General features: G+C 42.2%; 1 protein-coding gene across 1 annotated transcript; it reads right to left on the bottom strand.

The window, feature by feature from the left end:
* Window positions 1-1,512: 1,512 nt before the first annotated feature.
* On the bottom strand, window positions 1,513-20,324 carry LOC134000847 (FERM and PDZ domain-containing protein 1). The gene is given in 17 exon segments (XM_062440350.1): window positions 1,513-4,769; window positions 4,848-5,013; window positions 6,194-6,220; window positions 6,354-7,246; window positions 7,280-7,669; window positions 7,776-7,920; window positions 8,612-8,794; window positions 8,909-9,128; window positions 9,506-9,642; window positions 10,039-10,158; window positions 10,333-10,458; window positions 10,930-11,025; window positions 12,753-12,857; window positions 15,602-15,647; window positions 15,787-15,889; window positions 19,711-19,874; window positions 20,206-20,324. Coding segments are annotated over 17 exon segments (6,297 nt in total).
* Window positions 20,325-25,090: the final 4,766 nt, after the last annotated feature.

Here is a 25,090-nt window from a genome sequence, read left to right as displayed (position 1 = left end):
AGTTGACTGTGCTGCATATTGTACTATTCTTTCTTCACTGCTTGGGCTATCTGTGCCCACGTTTACTCACTGGTTTACTGGTATTTGTGGCCATACTGGGACATCTGTAGTAATAATGCACTTAGTGTAAGGGACAGTGTAGTCTAAGTCAGCAAAAAAAAGTCCTGCTGAGGATCCCTAAAGCTCAGACACAGATGTGCAGGTTTCTATGATGTTAAAAAGCTTGCAGTATGTAAGTTAAGACTCACTTAAAATGATGATCAAACATATAACACACTGTATGTATCTTTGGGAAATATCTTCATCAGGCCTCCTAAAGAATGGAGATTCTTGTTGGTACTAAATAGAAAAAATAAATTAATATATTGAAAAGACTGGTGGTTGACAGCCACGTACTCATGCACTGGAGGGCTCAGTGTTTCACCTGCAGGTGGAGAAAGCAAGTGCTCACAAACCAATGAGAGAAAAGCTAGCAAATGTATTAACACTTCCGTAAATGAGACCAAACGACAACAAACTGAATGTGCAAAGGACTGTGCCTCACCCAAACCATAACGGTTGTTTTATAAAGTCATACAATACGCATACATCAGCATTCTGCTACTAGGTTTATAAAATGGCAAACACAGCTTTAGGCTTGATACGTGTGATTTGATCAAATCATTTCTCACTCTTTGTTTTTGGTTTTGTAAACAGTAACATTCAAAAGAACTCCTCACTGACAGCCTGGCAAATGTAAAGATATAGAAGCATCAGTAAACTGCAGTGCTTTTTATTAGAAGATCACAGGAAACAAATCTTTAGATGGTCAGTCAGTCGGACAAAAGGCCTACATGAATGGACGAATCAAAAACTGATTCACTCTGTGTCTATATATATGTGTGTGTGTGTTTGTGTGTGTGTATGTATGTGCATGTTTATGGGTGTAAAAGGCCCACTACTCTGACACATCACTACCCCTGTGTCTAAAACAATGTCTGTAAACATTTCCAAATGTCTTCCTTCATTGTCTTTACATTCCTTGCTTGCTCATAAACACACTGTAGTAACTCATGAATTAAATAAATGAATGGATTAAACACAATAGAGAATACATTCAAGTACATCAGTTCCTCAATACTGGAATGCAAGCAGGTTCTGCTTTTGCAGCTTGCACCACTCTATAGTCTGGTTGTTTGGTTTGTGGGCTTCAGTACGTGCACAGCATACCGTCAGTAACCACATGCACCTCACCAATCTATGCCCTGTAAACTGCACCAAAGTGCAAACCTGCTCAATAATATTGAATTATTGTGATCATTTGAGCAATCATGGAGCTCAGTGACACTAGTGTGTTTCACATGTAACCTCACCGCACGCTTTACTGCCCATACATATCCAACATAAACATGCCGACTGTCCAAGTCACACTCTGCCCACATCTACAGCAGCTGTGGGCTCACTGGTGCCCCCCTGAGGTTACACACCACAGGTTGTTTGAAGGTTATTTCAAAGTCGGCAGAGGTTTTTGTTTCATAGTGCGGTGAGTGTGCGGAACAGCTGAGTGAGGCAGAAGACGGAGGCGGTGAGCGCGGTGCACTGTTTGGCTAGCAGTTTGGTGCTCAGGTCCTGGCAGCTGCGCTTGCTGCTGGCACGCTCTGCTGCCAGGCAGAAGTCCCTGAATGACCGAGCCACATCTGCCAGACCCGCAACTGCCTCGGCATTCCTCCGGTCACACCTGTCGCAACCGGAGAACCAGAGGCATATGCCGGCCAACTCCACCAGGGTCCGGAAACTGTCAGCCAGGGAGTGAAGCATTTCCTCTGGGCTCTGTCCAATCCCCACCACTTTCTGGCAGCCTGACATCAGCCGCCGAGCCTCCAGTTGGAGCACTCGTTTGTTCTCTGTAAAGTGGGCGGGGCAGGTGTCCCTTGGGTGGCGACCTCCGTGACCTCCCACAGATCGGTCAGCATTGCTACTCTCCAGGATGGAGAGCAGCTGGTCCACGTCGACACGGAGCACTTGGAAACCTGTGGGAGGTTGTGGGTAGCGCTGCTGGCCTAGCCGACTGATAGTGTCCTTGTGCGTTTGAGACATGAAACAGTCAGAGGCCTCAGACAATGGTGAGAGGAGAGGACTCAGCTCAGAGGTAGAGGAGGAGAAAAGGATGGAGCGTGGAAAGGAGGGAGAGTGTGTGGAGGAGGTGGAGAGGAAGGAGGGAACAGGAGGGGAGGTCATGAGAGGAAGACCTGCTCCAGAAGTCTGAGTCACACCGCTGCTCTGTGTGCGGCAGGAATACTCGTAGACTGTCAGCTCCTCATCAAAGCTGTCCCCCCCACTGAAGCAGTTGGTGTAGACTGTCGGGCAACCGCAAGCGTCCAGTGGCACCTGCACGCCCTCCACAACTGACTCACATCCAGATGCTAGCACGGAACTGCATCCAAAGTCAGGCTTCAAGGGTAGAACAGGCCCCATCTCAGCTGGTGTCTTTGTCTGGGATGGGTCCTCGCAGATGGTAAACACCTTGCAGCCTGAGGAAAATGTTTTTGGCGAGTCTGAGTTCTGCTCTGTCGGTCTACAAAGACCCATTAAAGGCCTGTCAACACTGGTCCTTCTTACTTTGTGCGTCTGACTATGAAAAGGGAATCCTGGCCCATTTAGATTCTGTGTGGTCACCACTATCGGAGGAGGGATGGAGGGTGAAGGAGTGCTAATTTTATAAACTGGAATGTCTTCACTTGGACTTGTGACTTTCATCTGTGATGCCGGGGAATCTGTTATGGGGCCGGGAGTGTCCAACATTAGGCCTGTAGAATCTCTTTGGAGGCTGCTCAGTAAAGAGGTTGGAGGCTCTGTTATTGGTCCTGGAGTGGTCTTGTTATGTTCGTTGTAGAAATCTTGATTTCTATGTTGTAGTTTGGGTTCAGTCTGGACGGGCAACAATGAGCTGTCATTGTCCAACACCACCGCCACCATCTCTGCTGCTTCCTTCACTTCTGATACCGAATGAGAACTCTTAGCTGAGGTTGTGTCCACAAAAAATGCCCCCTCCACTTCTACTCCTGTGACTGTTGTATCTGAATCGTCTGACTCCACTGATTCTTCAATTGGGTCCATTTCAAAATCTATCGTTTGTGTGACATCGTGAACGTCTGTTACTTGGATGGTGATCTCATTGTTCCCCCTACTTTTGTCCTCAGTAGGACTCTCAGCGACATTTCCTACCCCAGCTTGGTTGAGGGTTTCTTGGGATCGCGATAAATAAAGGGGCAACATTTGAATCTTCCCCCTAAGCGTGGAGGCAGATAAACTGCCCATGAAGCTGGGGGAACAAGACTGGTAAAGGAAGTGAGTTGGAGAAGGAGGCTCTTTGGAGACATCATGGATTGTGGTTGCGCTAGCTTTTGCTGAACTGGGAGTAGCCAAACTACCTTTAGCTTCAGCACATGACGTGGTGGATTCACTTCTGGGTTTATCCACATTTTGATCCGAGCATGAATCAATTTCTTGTGTCACCTCACTTTTCAATGTAGCACCTGAATTATATGTGGGAGACGTGACACTTGTAGCAGCTCCAAGCTTTGCTGTGATGGAGTTTATAGCTCGAGTATATTCAGAATTCATGGGATAAATTCTTGTATGAGCTTCACTCATTTCAGACTCATCTTTACCTTCTGTAGTTGATTTAGCACTGCTGCTAGGCCTTGTGGCTACTGTCCAATCATCTCTGTCAACAGCTTTCGTGTCACTTGAACTAGAATTTAGGGAATTGGTCATTTCGTCATCATCAAAAACATTATCTGAATTGGTGCTGTTGGATACTTCGTCGCTAGCAATCATGGTAGAATCAATACTGAAGGCTTCATATTCAATAATACTGGTTGGGATTTCTAAGTGTAATTGTGCTTTGTTGGTGTGATTTTGTTCACTAAGTGGCATCTCTTCGGAATTAGATAAAGACATTTCAGTTGAGCTTCTGGTGGTTTTGCCGTCTTCTTCTTCCCCTATGAAACAGTCACTTTGGGATTTGTGAAGAACTGGTGTTGGGGGTAGAGGGGATGAGGGTGGAGGGGGTGGTGGTGAGTATGACGGACGATTTGAATGAACACTCTCATTATCAAGCATGTATTCCCCTGCATGTAAGTTTTGCTTTGGGGCAATCAGAGCGGCCTCCAGAAGGATGTTACTATCATTTTTATTCACATCTGTCAAACATTCAGGCGGTGGGTTGGCCTCTGGCTGCTTTTCAGCACCAATGAGAGGTCTTTTTGAACTGGACGAGTACTCTGTCACTCCCCCTTTACCCTCTTCTCCTGCATCTTCCCCCTTACCCTCCACTTTAGTGACCTCAGGCAAAAATATATGAGTATTGAACGGCCCATTCCCTGGCACACCTGTTGGCTCCTCTTCTTCACTCTCTGATTTCCCTTCATCCATCTCCTCCTGTCCCTCCCCTTCCTCCTTTCCGTCACCCCTCCGATCAGCACTCTCCTTCCCATCTGGATCCACTCTGCACCGGACAACAGTGATGGTAGGCGACGCTGTCTTCAAGTGGTCTGTGACTGATTTGGATTCCATTGCGTCAGGTTCCATCTCCATTTCTTGCTTCCTAGTCCTGGAGAAGGCCTGTGGGTCTCTCGCCTGCCCGTTAGACCCAAATCTAGAAGGAGAGTCTGGTTTGTGGGGGAGGGGTTTGGACAAAATAGGTTTTGACTCGAGCAGGGCTGGTTCCCCTTCAGAGTGAGTGAGGCAGGAGACGGTGGGACTGGGATTCCGGGTTTGCTCTGAAGGTTCAGGGTCAGAACTTAGCATCTGGGTATCACTGACTCCTGCCAAGAGGTTTTTATGAAGCCTGTTGGAGACCGGATCATGCTGAGATTGTGGATCTTGTTTTGGATATGACACCCTAGAAGTGTAATCAGTTTCCATGAAGGAACGTCGTTTACGGGATCTCTTTCTGAGCTGGTACAACGTTTCTCTGCCTCCTCCTTCCTCGCCTCCTTTTCTGTTCTGTTCTGGTTTCCCATCATTCATCTCTGTGCTAATAGCTGTAAGATAGTAAAAGAAATAGGTTGAACAAAACTTGTGTTTCAAACAAAGGGTATATGAAAATAAGCTTTTCACATTAACATTTACTAGTAAATATTACTCATGTGCTTGGCACTGTAAAACACGCAATAACTAATGAAAATATATCAACTCATTGACCAATTAACTTTTTAATCACTTCACAGTATTTTGCTCAAAGTCCGATTTAAATCACAATTATTCATCTCTTTTTAGGTCAAAGATCATGTCAGTCATTCTTAAAAGTATTGTAAATACATTTTTTCTTTTATAAAGTAAAACAAATTTTTTTGAGGATACTATTAGAAATGCTCTTTTTTTCTAAAGACTGACGGGGTGTTCTCAGTGTTTGTGTTTGATTGATAGCGGCAGGCTGAGCCCTTGCAGGGGCATGGAGGGACAAAGTACACAAACATACACTTAGGACTAAAGCTTGTAGTAAAGGATAGACAGTATTTTTTTAAGGATGATATAGAAAAATAAGAACGAAACCACTTAGCTTCTTGACTTTTGCAGGTAGTTTTCTAAGCTGTGCAATGTGCAGCAGTTAATCAGCTTATTAGCTCTTCCAAACTGCCTTTAGCAGTACATTTTCTTCCCTGGGGCAGAAAGGTTGGTAGCTCATTCAGAAAGCTATGGTGCAGGACAAGACATGTCCTTATTTGTAGGGAAGAGGGAGGCATTAGCTAGAGAGGAAATGTGGGTTTTTCTTATTCAAAGTCTGTGGTTTTGTTTTTTGTTGCATCTCAGGCTATAGTCGGGCTGGCTGCATGGTTGCCCACCTGCCTAATTTAACAGGCTATTTGCAAAGTTTGCCATCTCCAATTGGTTTATGCAAATATAGAGTATTACAATCACAGAAGCAAAAAAAATGTGTCACTACTGGATTCAAATTTTTTCAGGATATCATAGGACATGTGATTATTCATTTCAGTTGGACTTAAAAGGTTTATGACAAGGTTGAGTTGAAGATTAATGCTCCATATAAAACGTGTTGAATTATGGGTACTGCTAAAATACTTCATTAGACCCAAAACCATAAACAGGCATCTATAGGCTGAATGTTTAAAGCTGGCTTACCGCACCCATCATCACTGTTAGGTGCGGTCAGCTGTGTGGTCTGCAATGTTCCTGCTAATGATACTACATTACCCTTTAGTGCATTGTGTCAATACTTTTGCACAGTAACAAATTCAGCCACCAGATGGCAGCAATGTAAAGCCTGTTTTTAAATCATTCTTGAAACTGACAGCAAATGTTTGTGACCTTATGAATAAGAGGCTCAAATAAAGGCAGACAAAGAAAACTGAATCACCTCTTGGCACAGCCCCTGAGGTCGGGTCTTCAGGTGAGGTGAAACCATCTCTGGCGTCAAAGAACTCCTCGTCAGAACTGCTGTCTCCAAAGCCAGGCGGTGGCTGGAGGATGGGGATTGGCTCCAGTTCTACCTGATCTCCCTCCACCTTCTCTCCCTCTCCTTCCTCATCATGATTCAGCAGGTGGGGGAGGCTGCGAGCGCTGTCGGGGGTGATGTTGGAGCACAGTTTGTAGTAGCAGCTTGCGTCGCTTTGGTCAAAGTTAAACACAAACTCCGTGCGGGAGGAGGATGAGGGAGGGGAAAGTGGATTTTCTTTAAAAATACCCTCCCCGCCTATGCTCCCTCCTTCTCCTGCTCTTCTCACCGACTCATCCATCTCTTTCCACACCCTCCTCCTCCTTCTCCTCAGTTCTTCTTCTTCATCTTCATCGTCGTCGCTGGCCTCCGGGGGGCTCGGCAGGTATTCCACGAGTCGAGAGAGCTCGGCGAAACACAGGGAGGAGTCATCAGAGCAGGGGGTTCCCGAACATCTTTTGAGGAGCGTGTCTGCCGACGTGGAGGCGGATGTGAGGAGTTGGGGGTCGGCTCCGTCGCCTGACCTCCTGCAGCCCCCTTCTCCTCTGTCGTGAGTTGAGGGGTGGATAAGGGGATGGGAATGAGCAGGTGGGGGAGCGAGGAGGTGGGTCTGAGCGTGCCCATGGGAGTAAGGGTGAAGCTGGAGGGAAGAGTGCATGTGGGCATTGGCATGGATGGAGGAAGATGAACAGGTAATCAAGTCATCTTCCTCCAGGGCGTCGAGAGAGTCGGAGGAGGGGCTCGTGAGGACCCGCGAGTCAGTATGACAAGAATCGGATGCTTCTGACGCAGAAGGCTGCTCCTCAGCTGCTTGCACCCCTTCTCCACCTCCATTCTTACCTTCTTGTGCCTCTTTTTGTGTCCCCACTTTTTCCTGTTGTTCCCCAGAGTTGTTGTTTGTTATCTCGATCTGTATCTGTCCGCCACCCTGCGCTCTCTCTGCCTCCTCTTTGTGCTCCGTGTCTTTATTCTTATCTGGTGGAGACTTTCCCTTTTCTGTGTCAGCATCCTTTTCTTCCTTCTGTTTTTTATCCGCCCATGGTTTATCACCTTTTTCTTTGCCATCTTTGTGTCTCCTTTTGTCCCTGTCTTTCCGTTTTCTTCCATCTGGGTCTGATGCGGATCTGACACGTGGGCAGGGCTTATCATCGTGAGACACTAGGGAGACCAGCGGCTCCATGTCCAGGTCTGAGGAGTTGTCTGAGTCACTGCCACGCCGTGACACGTAACCTGCGAACATACATAAAATATAACAACATGAACAGCTGGTCAGTTACTTAGAGCCCACTGGTGTGTGACTTTTAACTGCTGTGAATGTGTGTGTCTGTCTCTGTACCTTCCTCAGCAGACACTCTGTGTTTCTTGGAGAGGTCTATCCAGGGAAAGATGTTGAGGTTGGGGTCGACAAACACTCTACAGTACCCTGCTATTAGGCAGGACATATCCTTGGCTGCCACCGACTCCAGCAGTAACGTGATGGGCTTGGTATGAGAGAGGAGAGAAGACGATATGAGATGGGACAAGTAAAGAGAGGGAAGGAAAAAGACAGTTTCAGCAGTGGAAAACTCAAAAGGGTCATGCATTAATATTGATGAAAAAGCAATTTCTACTTCTTTTCATGCTGATGTCTGCATGTTGTATACAAGGGGTTCACGAAACACTATAAACAGGTCAGGAGGAGAATTTTGAAGTAATTAATCACCGCTAGAAACACTGCTACAGAGATGGTTCATCTTAGGTTGAACGCCAATTAGCTTGTGAGCTGTGAGAGAGATCTGGCAGTCAGCATGTGAGCTTTTAAAGCGACAACAGACGACTAACAGACCTCTTAAGAGGCTAAATCTCCTGTGACCAAACTGCAGGTGCATCAAACTGAAAAAGCACAAACAAGGGGAAAAAAGCAAGAATTACATAACTCTATTTGATACGTATAAAATGATGGAAACGCAGAGGCAAAACAGACAAACTGCACTACCAAAGAGTTCAACAAATAATGCTAATTGGTACTCAACCTAACACAATGATCCTTTGTTGCAGCGTTTATAATGCTGATTTAGTCACTTCAAAGTTAAAGTGCTTTTGATGCAGTTTATAACTTTGTGTGTGTGTGTGTGTGTGTGTGTGTGTGTGTGTGTGTGTGTGTGTGCGTGTGCGTGTATTACTGCTTCTTACCTTGATGTCCTGCAGGTATATTTTGACCAGGCTGACCTTGTCGGATTCAGGCAGCAGCTCGATGCGCGTGATGCTGGTGAACTCTGTGAGGGTGGACAGGATGCTCAGTTTGTGGTTGACCACCTGACTCACCCCGTAGCGCGCCCCCACCAACAGGGTCACCATGGACTCCCTGTCCTGGAGCTGAAGGGTCGGGGGGGGGCATAAGAGAGAAAATGATATAGACAGAAACTTCAATCAACCGAATCTCAACAGAAACATTTATATAAATAGCCAGTATACAGTCTTAAACCCTACCATCATGGTGGCACTGAAGGATTTCCCTCCAAATGATTTGAGGTCGCTCAGCTCCTCCAGATAGTTTATCCGCGCCTGATCGGCTGTCAGGCCCTTCTGCTTGGGATCGTGCAGTGATTGGCTCTTCTTCATGTGGTAGGCGATGGCCTTCCTCAGATCTTTCTCTCGCATGTTCCTCAACAATGTGGAAGACACAAAGTTCTCTATGCCCCACGTTTTCCTGAACAAACACACAAACATAAACTGATAGTCTGTTTGTGTGTACATGTATGTTTGCAAGCTAAAACTCCAGTTGTACTATACAGCTTATATGAGTGTGTAACTGTGGTAGTTTTTAGTGTTAAAGCTTTGTTGGACGGTCATTAATTTAATGCCACCATCTTTTATGAAACTAATATGTTTTACATTTCAAGCACAGTCATATATTTGTGGTCTGACTCTGCATGTGTGATAAAAATATGACTTATGTTCTGTTTGAAATCAATAATGTATTTGTCCTGTAACACACTCCTGATTTTAGGAGCTCTAGGATCAGAACTGAACTCCGTTAAGCTCTACAGTAATGTCCTGGGAATTTAAAATGTGTGCATGTCTCACGTTATTATCTTCAGGTTGGTCTTTGGCGACTGTCCACAGCTCGCTAGCCTCTCCTGGATGTGCAGCGCAGCGAGTTGCAGGGCGGTGTTACACCTCATCTCTACTGCAAAACGCTCCTGCAGCACATCATTCACCCCCTAACACACACACACAAAGAAGAAGAAAGCACTGTTGGAACATCTCATGATTTACTTTTCAATAACATTAGGTGGTACATTTCCCCACTGTGGGACTAATAAAGAAATCTCTTATCTTAAAGCTCAAAATAAAATGTTGACATACTGTTGTAACAAGAACTTTTTGGCTATTTCTTTGTAATGGTGTGCTTAAGAAGTCAGCATTAAGCCTATATGTCTTTAGGTCATATTGAATGTTGTATTTATTCAGTATTAATAATACAGCAGTATAGATTTCAAATTTACTTGCTGACAGACAAACAATCTTTAAAATCAATAACAGAACCACATGGTAGGTGTAAAACTGTGGTCTGCTAGCTGCTACTTTTCATTAAGGCAAGAGTTTCATTGATCTACCTGCAGGTAGAGGTACTCGAAGGCAGTGGGGTCATCCTGCAGCAGAGTCTGGAGGGTTTTGGGCATGAAACAAACACGGAACAGACATCTGTAGTCGTGGGCCTCTTTCTTCTGCACCAGCTGCACGCACACGCACGCACACACACAAACAAACAAACAAAGAGGGGGAGTACATGGAGTGAATCAAAACTTTGCACCAAAAAGGCTGAACTGCTTTAAACTGTCAAAGATTAAATCTGTTCATTCATTTAAGGAGAGAAGTAGACTTATTGTTATTAGTGTGTGTGTGTGTACCTGGTGTATCCTCTCCTCTTCATGTAAGAGCAGCAGTTTGGTGGCACTGTGCCGCTGCTCCAGCATCAGGGAGAAATGCTCAATACGGCTCAGAGACAGCTTTTCTTTCAGCGTCATCACAATGTCCTGATGCACAAAGAAAATCAGATCTTGAGAGACAACATTTTTTATCACATCAGGAAAAAATATTTGCTGAGGCGAGCTCAGCTGAGATTTGGAGGTCTCAGTGAAGCAAGGAAAAGATGGAGTAGTTGGCAAATCCACGAAATGGATATATCTAATACGGATAGAGGCTGAGGAGATTGAATGAATCATATCAGTTGTAACTTTTAAAGTTAGACTTTATATTAAATCCAATATTGTCCAAGTTATATGGTTATGTTTAAATTGAAGGAGTTTACTGCAGCCTTTAAGCTACATCACATTAATTCACATCCATAGAGATGAATACAGGCTGCTTGACTTCAGGTTAAGCACATCATAAACGTTGGCTTCACTACAGTTGATAAATATCCAGTATAATAAAACTGTAAGCCTGGATGTTGGTAATAATTAAGAATGGGAGTCAATATGGTCGACTGTATCATTGCACAGTACCTTGACTGTGGTGCTGGGCTCAAATTTAAAGGCCTTGGTCTGCCCGTTCTCCAGATACACCTTCAGGACATTAGGCAGGAAGAGCAGCGAATTGCCCTGCAAGCAAACCAAGAGGTCAGAGGTCATTGGAGGTGTCAGATCAAAATGTGAACATCATAAAACCTGCTGGTCCAAGAGGATTATTAGTAAGACACAGATGGAGAGATATGAGAAGGAAACAAGAAAGAAAGATATGTGCATGTGTGTGTGTGGATGTGTATGTTTGAGACACAAAAATATAAAGATTTAATTGGATGTTTTATTTTGCCCGGGGAATGTTTGTCCTAGATACACTCGAGATGCTGCTTTTACACACAAAACTTATTTATATTTTGAAATAGTGGGATGCCAGATTAAAAAATATAAAATAGCATGTTTTGCATATTACAACATGCTCGCGAGTGGAAAGAGAGAGATTAGGTGTCTCATTCTCAGCTCTGCTCACAGAGCTTTTCTTCACATCCTATCCTCTTCTCCTCTGGCCTGTTTCTGTCGGCCCTGCTTGTTCGCTGTAGTGAGTCATCTCTCTCTACCTCTTCCCTGTTCTCTTATGATTTTAGAAAGTGTTTTGCTGTATTGACACTGTGATGTAATGCAACATTGATGTCTGTGTGTTTTTGAAGTTCAAACGGAGAAGCTTTCAGATTTAGACAACCCCTCCCTTGTCACCCTCCCATCTTCCATTTCTCCTGTTTTCTCTCCCATTTAACAGTGGTACCACTCCTCCCTCCCCCCTACCTCTTCTGTCTCCCTTTCTCTCTCCCTAATCTGATGTTTATTGTCCTGTAATCACAGACATTAGGGCGAGAGGATGAAGCAAATATCGATCCGTGTTTTCTCTGTGATTAGTAATGGGCACTCCAGCCTCTGTGGTTTTCCTCATCCAGCTAATTTCACATCTGCTTGCAGGATGGGCACTCTGACCAACCAGAGCCAGGCTTATAAAAGAAAAACATGGTATGGAAAAATACTGAACAATTAAAAAAAGTATACCTGACTATAATAAATCTTATTATAAAGAAAGTCATTATTCATCTACTGTTTAATACCTTAACTAAGTGTAAAGCTGCAATGATTAATACATTGACAGAAAATGTATGCAACTGTTTTAATACTGACTCATTATTTAAATAATTTGTCCAGCAAAAGTGCCAAATAATGAATGAATCTGGGTTTTGAAATTAACAATTTGCCGTCACTCTTAGTCTTACATCATTACATATATACAATATTGTGAATGTCATTTTGTTTTAAAGGTGCAGTGTTTATAATTTAGTATCATCTAGTGGAACAGATTTGGCATTTAAATGGAATGGAATTTGTTTTAATTAGTGTATAATCACCTGAAAATATGAATGGCTGTGTTTTCATGTTTTCATTATTATAGAAAGAGCTCTTTATTTCTACACAGGGAGCGGGTCCTCTTCCACAGAGGCAGCCATGTTCTACAGTAGCCCAGAATGGACAAACCAAACACTGGCTCTAGAGAGGGACTTTTGAATTTTTTGTGATACCACTACTGGTCTTTCATGGGGTCACAATGAAAATGATAATACAGAGTTGGATACCAAAAAACTTCCACATCTGATATTAAGTTGTGATCTGTATCTGGTTATCTTATCTGGATAAGGAAAAACACATTTTAATACTGTAGATGTAAACATTCTTAAGAAGAAAATACACCAAACAAGTTGAAAGGTCACCAAACTGCCTTTTCCAGCTATCTCAAGTGAGTCTGAGAAAAAACCCATTGAAGAGAGGGATAAGGGATGTTTCAGACTCACCTGAGAGTGTCCATTGACTTCCACCTCCTCAGCAAAGTGAACTTTCACAGGGTTGGACTTGAGCTTGGCCCTCTTCTCTGGTGTTATGAATGATGACTTTGGGCCCTGGGAGGAATACATGACAAAAAACTGTAAGGCATGTTATATTTTCATAATTGAATCACTATTTAACATGATGCAAGTACAGTATATGTTCAGCAAAGCATAAAGTGGCACATGTGAAGAAAATGGAAAGATTTGCAGCTTTCTTTATTTTGCAAAGACTTTTTCATTACTGTACATATTGTTACAGTTGGTGAATTAAAAGCATCAGAGGAAACTGTCAAACAATCCCCAGCTCTTTTATAACTGTTTGATTAAAATATCAGTCTTAATAATTTAGATTTGCCTTGGTTTAGAACTCTTTTGATGGTTTCTTATCATGAACAGGAAGGGACAGTTGTTGTTTTCACCAACTGGAAGCATCTCAAAAATCAGGTCAGGTTTCACCCGGCCTGCTCTCAAGGTCATCCATGCTTTTATTTAATCTCTTTTAGATTACTGTAATTCATTGTATTCAGAGTTAAGCCGAAAAACGATCCCATGCCCTCAGCTGGTATTGGTCATACTGAAAGACAAGATCGCATCAGCCCTGTTTTAGCCTGTCTTCTCTGGTTAGCAGTAAGTTTTAGGATTGATTTTAAGATTTTACTGGTTGTGACCAGTAAAATCTAAAGCACTTTATAGTTCAGCTCCCAGCTACATCCCCTGTGAGGCCTCAGATCCTCAGGCAGGGCTCTGCTGGCTGTTCCTAAGTCCCAGCTCCAGACTAAAGGTGATTTGGGCTTTTGCAGTCAGGGCCCCTCAGCTCTGGAGCTCCCTGCCCAAGACTCTGAACCAGCAGGATCAGTGACACCTTTTAAAGCATTTTATTAAATCTAGCATACCGTTTTTATTTACATGTCTTACCTGTATTATTGTAACTGTTGGTTTTTTTCTTCTTTTTAAAATCTTTATTCTTGGGGATTTTATTCCATTTTATTATTGTATTATTTTAATTGCTTGATTTTATTTGCCTTAGTCCTGAAATGTTTTAATCCTGCTTCAACCATGTAAAGCATTTTGTAACTTTGTTTTGAAAAGTGCTGTATAAATAAAGAATATTGTATACTCATAAATATATAATAATAATAATATTGTTGTATGTATTATTGTTATTACAAAGATGAATATTTTCTGAGAAATGTTAATAATTCTTCAAAGCTCAGTAACGATGTCATGGAGGAGCTGTGAGCCATGAATCAGATGGTAAAGCTGCTTCCATCAGCAGGGCCGCTGATGAGAATCAACGTGGAGCAGCCATTTATTTACCGATCCACTTCACCTAAGTCCAAACGCATACGTCAACTTCACGCACGCAGATTGAGGTATACAACCTACATGCACGCGCACACACACACACACACACATACACAAAGATTGAGTGATCAGGAGAGAGTGTGTGTAGAGGGACAGGAAGAGCTGTGTGTATGTGTGTGTGTGTGTGTGTGGGGGGGGGGGTTCAGAGAGTGTAACATGTTGTCACCGTTTACAGTGATGTACTGGTGGGACCTTGGTGGCAGGATGGTTGTTAGCAATGACGCTTGACCCCAAGCCTCATTGACATGCTGATTTATGTGTTTGTTGACAACAGCATTTTAGAATCCCATGTGTATATAGACGATGTGCATCTATAGCATGTATGCATGTGTCAGATACTGTACATGCTCATGTTTGCTTTAAAAGCCGAATGAAAAGTGGAAACTAGAGGTATCATCCAAACAGTCGTCATCAAATTAAAGGTAAAGTCAGCGATTCTAAACCAATACACTTTTTGTCAAATTCAGTGAATATCTCCTCACGGTCCAACAAAAAACAATCTGTGTTCATACACAGCACTGGCTCTTTAAATGCGTATATAAACACAGTGGCTCGGTGCAAACCACAAAACACTACTATGGCCAATCAGCAGGGGGCGTTCATGCTTGTTCACAGGACAGGTGAAAGTCATCAGAGCAGCTGTCTCTGTGAGGACATGACAGTCTCCTGTATCCATCACTAGTTGAATGGTGGGGGAGGACTGGTTAACAGAAGAGAAAGAGAGAGATGCTGTAGACAATTCACATAGCAAGTGTTTTCTCACAGATGTGTTTCCTTTTGAATAAATCTATCAATCCACAGTGCATCCAAGACACTCTCACAAAGACAACGCTACGGGTCTGTTTCTGTCACATTCAGTGAAACATAATCTGAGCGGTCAGCCAGTAAATCGCACAAATATCCCTCTGTATGTATATATATATATATATATATATATATATATATATATATATATATATATATATATATATATATATATATATATATATATATATATTTCTTTCCGACATCCAAACTGTTTTAGTTCAGTAAATTTGTGCTGTCAGTCAGCCTGGTGAAGACAGTTAGTCCTGCAGCTGCCCTCTCAGCTTTCCAGGAGCTGCAGATGACAGACGGCTGCTTCTGTGGATAGAGACACTGAACACAGGTCGATTGAGAGGTGGGGGGGGGGGCTGCAGAGAGGCGGAGAGTGTGAATGGACTGTTGTGCTCACGTAAGACACACAACATTTTTCTGCTTCTAATAAAATGTGAGAGGAAGAAGGAAGGTCTTGGCAATGCACATCCATAAATTTGGGGGTGGGGCTTCTGAAGGAGCACAAAGGGAGTTTGTGTTTAGTTCAAATATCAACAATCTTTCTCTAAAATGACTGACTCTACCTTTAAGTGTCTACCAGTCTATTTCTGTGAAATGTGTTTGTATGTGTTGTTAGTTAGATGCATTAGACTCACCAGCATTGTTCTGAGGACAGTCATTGTCAAAGTGTCTTGACACTCCCTGTAAAGAAAAGAAGAGGGTGGCTGGTGAGGTCATGTTAGTGGAGTTGTGTTGCACATAGCTTAGGTTTTCTTGTGTTTGTACATACACTCGTGCATATGTGTGTGTTTATGAATGCGGCTGTCTGTGCAGAGCAGACCTGATTATCTCAGCAGCTTGCTCCGGGGTCAGGTCATCGACAGCAACGTTATTGATCTTCACGAGCTGGTCGCCAGGGACGAGCCGGCCATCTGCAGGACCACCTGGACACACAAAATGTCCTTGTGTTGTCACGCCTGAGAGTGCTCAATTGGTTCGCATTCATACCTCAACTGGGGCTGTTGACAGGCGGTATGTTGTATTCTACTCTTCTCCTTTCATCTCACACTGATGCATCATTTTTCCCACAGCTCTCCAAACCCAGCCATTAAAGAAGACCAGCAATCTAATTGTTGTTCTGGCAATTTAGGGTATTACTGACCACTTAGTCACTAGTGTACATGACTAACATTCAAGCAATGCACTGTACACTCTGTAACAGTTGCAGAGCAGTCACCAATACTGACAACATTAGGGGCAAAGGCAATGGATAGATGGAGGAAAAACCTTTTACAGTCTGTAGTGTTAGAGCAGATTTATAACAGTTCAGTTGTGACCAAAAGTAACAATAGATGTTCATAGCAGGAGATGATATTTTGTACATCCTTTGCTCAACAGCTGTTCCAATCCTGCATATAATGCTGTCCCTTACTGTATTAGCAAAATTTGACTGAAAGACTATACAAATCTCGTTAAGAATGGAATTGCATTAGTGAACATATGTTTTATACTATTAGGGCATTAATAGCACACTGAGAATTCCTAGTGCTTTGTGCCATTATGCTGAATGCTTGCAAGATTAATTTATAGAACTAATGGTAGCTCTAATTTAGTTTATTTTATTTGTACACAACTTCACAAAAAAACCCCCCAAAAAATTCATTTTCAACAAGTAATATCCTGGGAGAAAGTGTGTAAGCGTGTAAAGGCCTGAACTGGGTGTTTACCCTGAGATTTCACCGTACAAATGCTGGTGCATAAATTAAATTGTAATTTCCGGCAATCTGAAATGGATTCATTGGCAGGAGAACAAAAATCCTGCTTCCGACTGTAGCATCATCCTCGGCATATTTTTGTTTTCTAGATAACCCTCTAATGATATTATACTGTAATGTTATGGCATGATTTTACATCCAAAATGAATATGGACAGATGCAGGTGACACTGATAGCTCTGAAAATGCTTTTAGATTAGGGATTCATATTTCACTGTCAAGATGCAGCAGCACGTGATTCGAGAGACAGAAAGAGGAAAAAGGGAGCCAAGGCTTAGCAGGGCCACTGGAGACATGAGCAACAGTGTGTATGTGTGTGTGTGTGGGGGTGTGTTTGTGTGTGTGTGTGTGTGTGTGTGTGTGTGTGTGTGTGGGACAGGCAGAAGCAGATGGTGACAGGGCACACTTGAGCCAGACAGGAGAAAGCGAGGTAATCTGCCCCTAGACCTCGGGGGGACTCAGACCCTGTTGGCTCTGCAGCTCAGCAGACAAACAGCACATCAGAATACAAAACAGGCAGGATATAGTACACAGCATTCATTTATTTATTTTTAGGTAATCATGCAATATTCCTTGACTGACATTAAAATAATCTGCAAAACTGAGAATACTTATTAAGTAGCTTTTATATTTTTTTATTTTAAATATATGCAGCAGTTATGTTTTCTTCATGCATGTGATTTCTGTAAGTTAGTATATTAAGTGCAATGGTGGAAACTATGTGATTGTCAATAACTATAGCACATTCATGGAGCTCTAGCTTTTGGCTGAAGTACTTTTTCAATAATGAACCTTGTTGTAGTGCTATAAAAATGATAGTTTTGATGTATTTTTGCTAGTTGGTGACAGTAAAAATGGTGGTGGCTCACTTATTGTGTGAGATGTGTGCATGATGTTTATGTATCTTTGTTTTAACTTTTAGTGGAAAGAAAAGCTAGAATTTATTTAATGCTCAATGCAAAACTACATGTATTAATCACTCAAATTACTTACTGTATACTGTATATGTATATGGGAAATAAAAATCAAAATATCCAAAAATATCCTGTACTTGTACCTGTTAACATGTATTCAGTTAATATGTGCATAAATGAGCACAGGATTATTATTGATTGATGTCACAAATCAGTCGTTTTTGTACTTTTTTCCAGACAGATCCATAAGCCATAAGTATATATGGGAGGAGTTGTGCCTTGTGAAGGCAGTGATGGTGAATTCAGCACAAGTTCAGTCACTTTTGAATGATTGACTTTGCATGGCTCACAGATTGGCATCAGCTCTAAAGGACAATTAATCCTAAACTGAGTTAGAGGTGTGAGAGCTGTAAGTAAATCATATTCTATTTTGGGACTGAAGAACTATAAGACTGTAGCTCTCCTTTAGATGTGACAGCATTAACAGCAGCACATGGTACGGACAGTACATACTGATTGGGAGATGACACGGAGGTGCTGTGCCAAGGGAAGCAGTAGTGGTGACATGTCAAACTATTACTGCTGACACACCCTTAAGTCCCAAACTTAATTTAAATCAGAGGACATTTTGCCCTGAGTTAACCCTCCAAGGCATACCTCAGACTATTTGCTAATCCCACTTCTGGTGAGATTCCAACAGACAGAGTCGAAACTCAATAACAACTGTAATATTAACCATCTGTTGCATAGTATACAGTGCATAAAGCATCTGATTGGTAAAGGTTCTTGTGGACAGTGGCAGCACTGTCTGAGAGTCTGAGTTAAGAGCAAAAACTCCCTTCCTCTTACAAAAAATAATTTTGCTTCCTCATATACTGAAGATGCTTCACACACACTCATGCATGCACGCATGCACACAACGCCAGTCCCACAATACATTTCACTTTGTTAATGTGATTCTGTGTGCATGTATGCAGAATGAGCATATCGGACTCCCTTGGAGGATCCACTTTTTACAGTGTGTTTTGTATGCTGGCCAGAGGCCTACACTGGTCTGGCACAGCTCCATTTGTGCACTTGCTGAGGAGACTTGCTGTATTCTATGTGGGTTCTAGAAAGAACAGAGAGAATGAACAATTCTTTTTTTCTTTCCTGCAAGAACAGAATATATTCAATTTTAATACTCTACTATTAATTATTCTACAAATTATGGCCACATATTTGGTTGGAGTGTATTTCTGTCTGAATTTATTTTATGCCAATGGTGTCATTCCAGGTCTTTACATAAGATAGGAAGTTAAGTTAAAGTTAAATGATGTTGTTATTATTGTCAGTCATTTGAGAGACAGAGATGGCTTGTGACTCAAAGGTTTCTATGTTGAATGCTGAGACAGACAGTAACAAAAAAGAATGATCCATGTAACAGTGCTGAGCAGCTCCTGTTACTTAGTGTGTTCTGGGTCTGTCCAACGATTTCATCATTGCACAGTATGGCCCTGAAGAGACCCCTAGACTGTCTTCACCATATTACATTCATTTTTCCCGACAGTGAATATGGACACAGAACAGCTCTCCCGTCATTTGGGTGGGACAGACTATTCTAGGGCTGCTGCCGTAAACAACAGGCACTGACAGACCAAGAGACTGCAGACCTTGGCAATGGAAACTGGCTCTTGGCACATAAAATTAGATCTCTGTGGGGGAAAGAGCCTGAGCTGGTGTGGGGAAGATGAGATGTAGCAACCAGAGCTCAGCTCACCTAAGTGTCCCCAATTAAACCAAACTCACCAGGGTGAGAGGTGCTGCGTTGTTTTTAGAGACAAGACGGTTACATTGAGGTGGATAGAAGTCACAGAAGGACAGTTATTCATGCATCTGATTACAAGATTTCAGACTACTTGGCCTTTTTGTAAAGGGTGAATGTGGAACTAGGGACACGACACAGGTCTTACTAACAGCGGCATTGACAGTGTTCAAAATGATGGAAATACCTGGAGGGGTGAGTCATAGTACCAGACCACCTTGATTCAAAGTCCAAGATCAGGTTTTTTGAAATGTTACAGTTCATATTTCATACCTGGGGTGATATCCTGCACCAGGAGGGGAGTCTGGGGGGACAGAGTGAGGCCATGAGAATTGAGGTTTGGGTCCCGCTGGATCTGAACATTGAAGCGAAAGGGGTAATTCCTCTGATCGGAGCCACCGGACTCGGTTGTCTTTCCATCTATTGTCACCCTGTCTCTGGAGGATAATAAGAAAAAAGAAAAAACATATGTATAATTGTGCAATGGCAGTTTAATCAGCTCTTTGCATATATGTGTGTATTAGAAAAATAAAGACAGACAGTAGCAAATGTAGCATACTTTATTTATTTGATTGAAAAAAAAAGATAATAGTTTGGTGGGTCACTAATGTGGACATTTTATGACCTTCATGATTTCACACAGCAGCCTCTCTCAGTCAAAAAACATACAGGTGAGAGGAAACAGAAGATCTACATTAACTATTCTTTAAATACAAATGTGAACGTAAACATGAGCATTAATTAAAATAAGACAAAACAGAGGTTTACCTGCTCAGAGAGTGAGACCTGCTGCCTAGGTCTCGGGACCGTCTCAGCCATCGTCCAACCACCTGCTCGACCCTGCTGGTCCTGCGGGAAGGGGAGCGGCTCCTGTCCTGCACCTCCATTTACCTGGCAGGGGTCAAAGGTCTAATGAGTCATACATAGAATTAAAAATGGGTTGAATGGCTCAAGAATACATGTAAGATATGGCTGGTCATGATTATGTACATTTGTAGATGTAGCTAGCTTAAGCACTTCAAGAGCTGAATGTTTCTGGAACCACCCACAATACTCTGGATCTAGTCCTATCAAAAGAACTTAATATTGCTGCTTTCCCTGTACAACACAAGAATACTTGAACCATCAAAAAACATACTATTGATAGTAATATAATTGAAACCTCTAAGAAAACTGTAAATGAGTTATCGTTGTTGATGGCATCACCAACTAAAGATCTAAAGATCTAAACAACTACCACTCAAGAATACAAAATATCATTAACAACATTGCACCTGTTAAAAATAAAGACACAGAAAAACAAAAAGCCCTCTGGAGAGATGGAGTGATTGTTAGGCAGTCAAAGAGAAAGTGTTGCCAGGCAAAACGACAGTGGATAGACTGAATGATTACAACAAAGAAATTAAATGGGCCAGAGAGTTTGTCTGTCTTCTCTAAAATCATTAATAAATAATAAGACAAAACATTAGTGCCTCAAAATCAATAATAAACATACCAGGAAAGCTATCAGAGCTGTCAATGATCTGCATATAATATCATTCATAGTTAGAAGATAAAAAAATATGAGAGGCACTGGGACATATTTTCAGTGATGTTCCTGAGGTCATTGGGTGTTTCGGGTCTTTCAACATCAGACACCTTCTCTCAGGTGACCCAGCCAAACACTGATCAGACCCTGGCTTGTGTCCCAGCAGCATTGGCCCACGTGTGGGACCTCTTGAACCAAAGCCATCTGGAGGCTCTTTCAGCGGCTTTTCTTTTAGCCAACCCAGTTATGCCAAGCAGGGTGTCTAGTTTGCTCAGTGAGCGACCAGCAAAACCTCTACACCCCACCTCGATGGGCTCGAACCTTCCAGCCTCATTTATATATATAAATAATAAAATAAAATATCAGTTCTTGTGGTCCTGGATCTCAATGCTGCTTTTGACACTGTTGACAAATGGAGAGGTCAGAAAAATGGCTTGGCCTGGTTCTAAACTGGTTCAGCACTTACCAACAGGGACAGGCAGTTCTCTGTGTGTGTTTGAGTGAGTATTATGAGTGGAGTGCCCCAAGCTTCAATTCTTGGGCCACTACTACCGTTCACATTGTACAAAATCACAAAATAAACTGCCATAAGTCTGCAGATGCTTCACAGCTGTACATATTCCTGTCTACTGATGACTTAGATGACCTAGGCCCCTACACTGAACACTTTCTAAAATGTTAAAAACATTCATTCTCACAACAGTCTATGGCTACGTTCTATGTATGTGTGTGTGTGTGTGTGTGTGTGTGTGTGTGTGTGTTTTGTATATTTTGACATTTGTATATTCTTCTTATATAACTGCACTAAACTGCATGTTCATGCACATTTATCTTCCGCACTTGCACTTTTATGATTGTGTTGAATTTGTATCGTCATTTTATGCAAAGTACATTGTGTTGCCCTCAGTATGGACTGTGGTATATAAATTAAGTTTGAACTGACTCGACATGAATAACAATGTGTAGGTGACATGAATAGCCAACTTAATAAATGTTTTCTGGATGAATCCAAACAGGAAACATGAACAAAATTAAATGTTGATGATAAAAAGCAAACCAGAGGGTTTCTGTTTGTTTCTTTGTGTTAATCTGTGAGACAACACCAGCTGTAAAATCCAACTCCATGTTTGCTATCCGACACAAGATGCAAGTTATTTGCAGGCGTGAAAAGAACCTGCAAAGAGTAATGCTTAAGAGACACAGCGGACGGAACAAAACAAGCACACACACACACGCACTCTCACACACACACACACACACACACACACACACACACACACACACACACACACACACACACACACACACACACACACACACACACACACACACACACACACACACACACACACACATTAGGCTTGGCAGTGGGACTTCTGGGTATTAGACATGGTCTGAGGCCAACAATGATGTCACTTGTGGCTTCATGCAGTGTAATGGGCTCTTAGCCAGTGTTATGAGCCAATTGCTTGAATGTTACGTCTGAGCTTCAATAAACATCAATATCAATAATTCCTAATTCCCCTATAACTGTGGTGTCTCCTTTAAATGGGTCCCTGTTGTTTTTGCTGTGAGGCAGGTGGTCATCATAAATGATTGCTGACAGGCTGTGGTGATCGGTGAGTTGGATGTAATGGACGTGGCCTCTGGTGTCTGTGGTGTTTAGTCCAGCTAATTGGTTCCTTGTGGAACCACACATACGCAGTATTTTAGGTAATGCCATATGAGCTTACACACACGTGCTGTTTGTCTTTATATCCTTGTGAGGACACTCGTTGGCATAATGCATTCCCCGGCACGTTACCCTAACCTAAACCATCACAACTAAATGCCAAAAAGCAACCCTTAGCTTAAACTGAATGTAAACCCAATTCTAACCTTTACCTTAAAACTAAGTCTTAACTCTTAAATTGCCCTTTGAAGTTGTGACCCACAAAAACTGAAACTGGCTCTGTCAAAGATTTAAAAAAGACATGCGCAGACACACACACAAACACACACACACACACACACACACACACACACACACACACACACACACACACACACACACACACACACACACACACACACACACACACACACAGAGAGCGGTCAGTAGAGAGGTTGTGGTGGACACAGTGAGGGATAACTGATGATTACTTGAGTTGACAACAACCATGCCCATCACTGCAAACCTTTGCGAGTACAAAGTCAATATGTTTTGATATTAAGGAAACAAATGTAAAACATGTAGAAAAGTTATATTCCCACCTGCTTTGTCCCATCTGCTATACGCTAATAGTGAAAGCGAATAGCAAACTGTTACAAACAAGTGAAAACAAAACCTGTGTGTATGTAGTCTAAACGTTTATCGTTGCCACAAATCCTTGAAAATAACAGGCTGAGACAAACCGGCCCCTCCTTTCTCTACCAACAGTACCTGTGGCTGTGAATCACAACAGAAGCAGAGGGAGGAGGACAGATGACAGGATGAATGAACCGACTGGTGTCAGTATCAGATAACAGTGTCAGTGGTGTCTTCTTCATTCTTTTTCTTATTTCACTCAGTACTTTCATGTCAAAATACGATTTATTTGACTGAGATTTGTTTCTAGTGGGATATTATAGAGTGTGTTATACTTTGCATTACTGTTGCTGCTCTAGAAACAGTGTTTAGTTACATTTAAAATATAAATTAAGGATTCAAGGATTGTACTTGTCATTAAGCCATATAGGTACATGAAAGAACAACATACAGTACTCAGGTCAGGAATTAAATATACATAAATATATACACATACACATTAATACACTAATACTGGGATTGATCTGCCAATTAATCAGCTATCGTCTTTTTTCTGCTCCAAACTATCATTATTATATCAGCATTTAGGAAGGAAAATTCTCTGTTTCATTTCAAACGCTGGTCTCTGAGTCAGTTTGATGCCAGACTAGACAACATCTAGATGTGTTCACAGATGAGAACCCAGCTGTGTAACTACAACTAATGAATGTGCTGCTCTGATCAACATCGCTAGAGATGGTTTCACCTCCTCCAAACCAGCTCGAAGAAAAGATGGAGACAATCAGCTCTCTCAGGTTAACTTCATTTTATTTCTCTGTGTGACTCAGAGACAAGCGTTTCCTGTTTGTTTTCAAAAATCAAAACAATAAGTTGTTTTGTGCGAGTCCAGTGTTTCCCACATCTCTATAACAAAGCTGGCGAGTGCAAAGTTAACATGCCACAATGGTTGTTTGGGTCATGAGGTTGAAATAAACTGCAACTCTCCTTTAACTATTGATCGCTCGCCAAAAACAAAAGCTGCCAGGTTTTGTGCTTTTGCTTTTTAAGTGAACTTGCAGAGGCTCGCCAAAAGACATAAACATTAGCATGGAATACAAGTATTTGCTCTCAAAGTCTCCAAATCCCTCTCGCACAAACACACAAACACGCACAAACACGCACACACACAACCATCCTCCGTGCCTGACGACTGAGTCAGACAAAGACTTGGTCATTAGCTGTTACCTAATACCCCTTTCACATCATCAAAGGCTGAATTTACTAGACTGTGACTGGGAAGCAGATACTCGGGTGGGGAGCATTCATGTAGAATCACCTTTCTATGAAGTAAGTGGTCAGTAAAGTTATTCATGAATGAATGAGGGCAAATGAATGGATGCTTACAAAAGGGATAAATGAATAAATGTACAAATATATGCATATGTAGATGAATGAATGAGGTAGAGAGCGACAAATGGACAAAGAATGATAAAGGACAATAAATAGAACTGATGCATGGATGGATGGATGGATGGATGGATGGAATGAATGAGTGAATGATCTCAGCAGGCCTGCAGCTGCAGGAAGGAATCTCCCTCAGACGGACGTTGCTGATGATGGGCATTAGCACCATCCATTAGAGGAAACAAGAGGGCGGGGAGAGGAGAGGAGAGGAGTAAAAAGAAAGGAAAGAAGAAAGAAGAGGTATCCAGTGCATCAGGTACAGTATGACGTGACAAGACCAAAAAGAACTAAAACAGAATGAAAGGAGGATGTAAAAGAGAGAGAGAGAAGTGTGATAAAAGGTGAAAGAAGAGGAGGGCTTAGTGATAAAAGTGTTGAGTGACACAGCCAGACAG

This window comes from Scomber scombrus, chromosome 2, assembly GCF_963691925.1.
Source record: "Scomber scombrus chromosome 2, fScoSco1.1, whole genome shotgun sequence".
Taxonomy (NCBI): Eukaryota; Metazoa; Chordata; class Actinopteri; order Scombriformes; family Scombridae; genus Scomber; species Scomber scombrus.
This window is presented reverse-complemented; position numbering and strand designations above follow the sequence as displayed.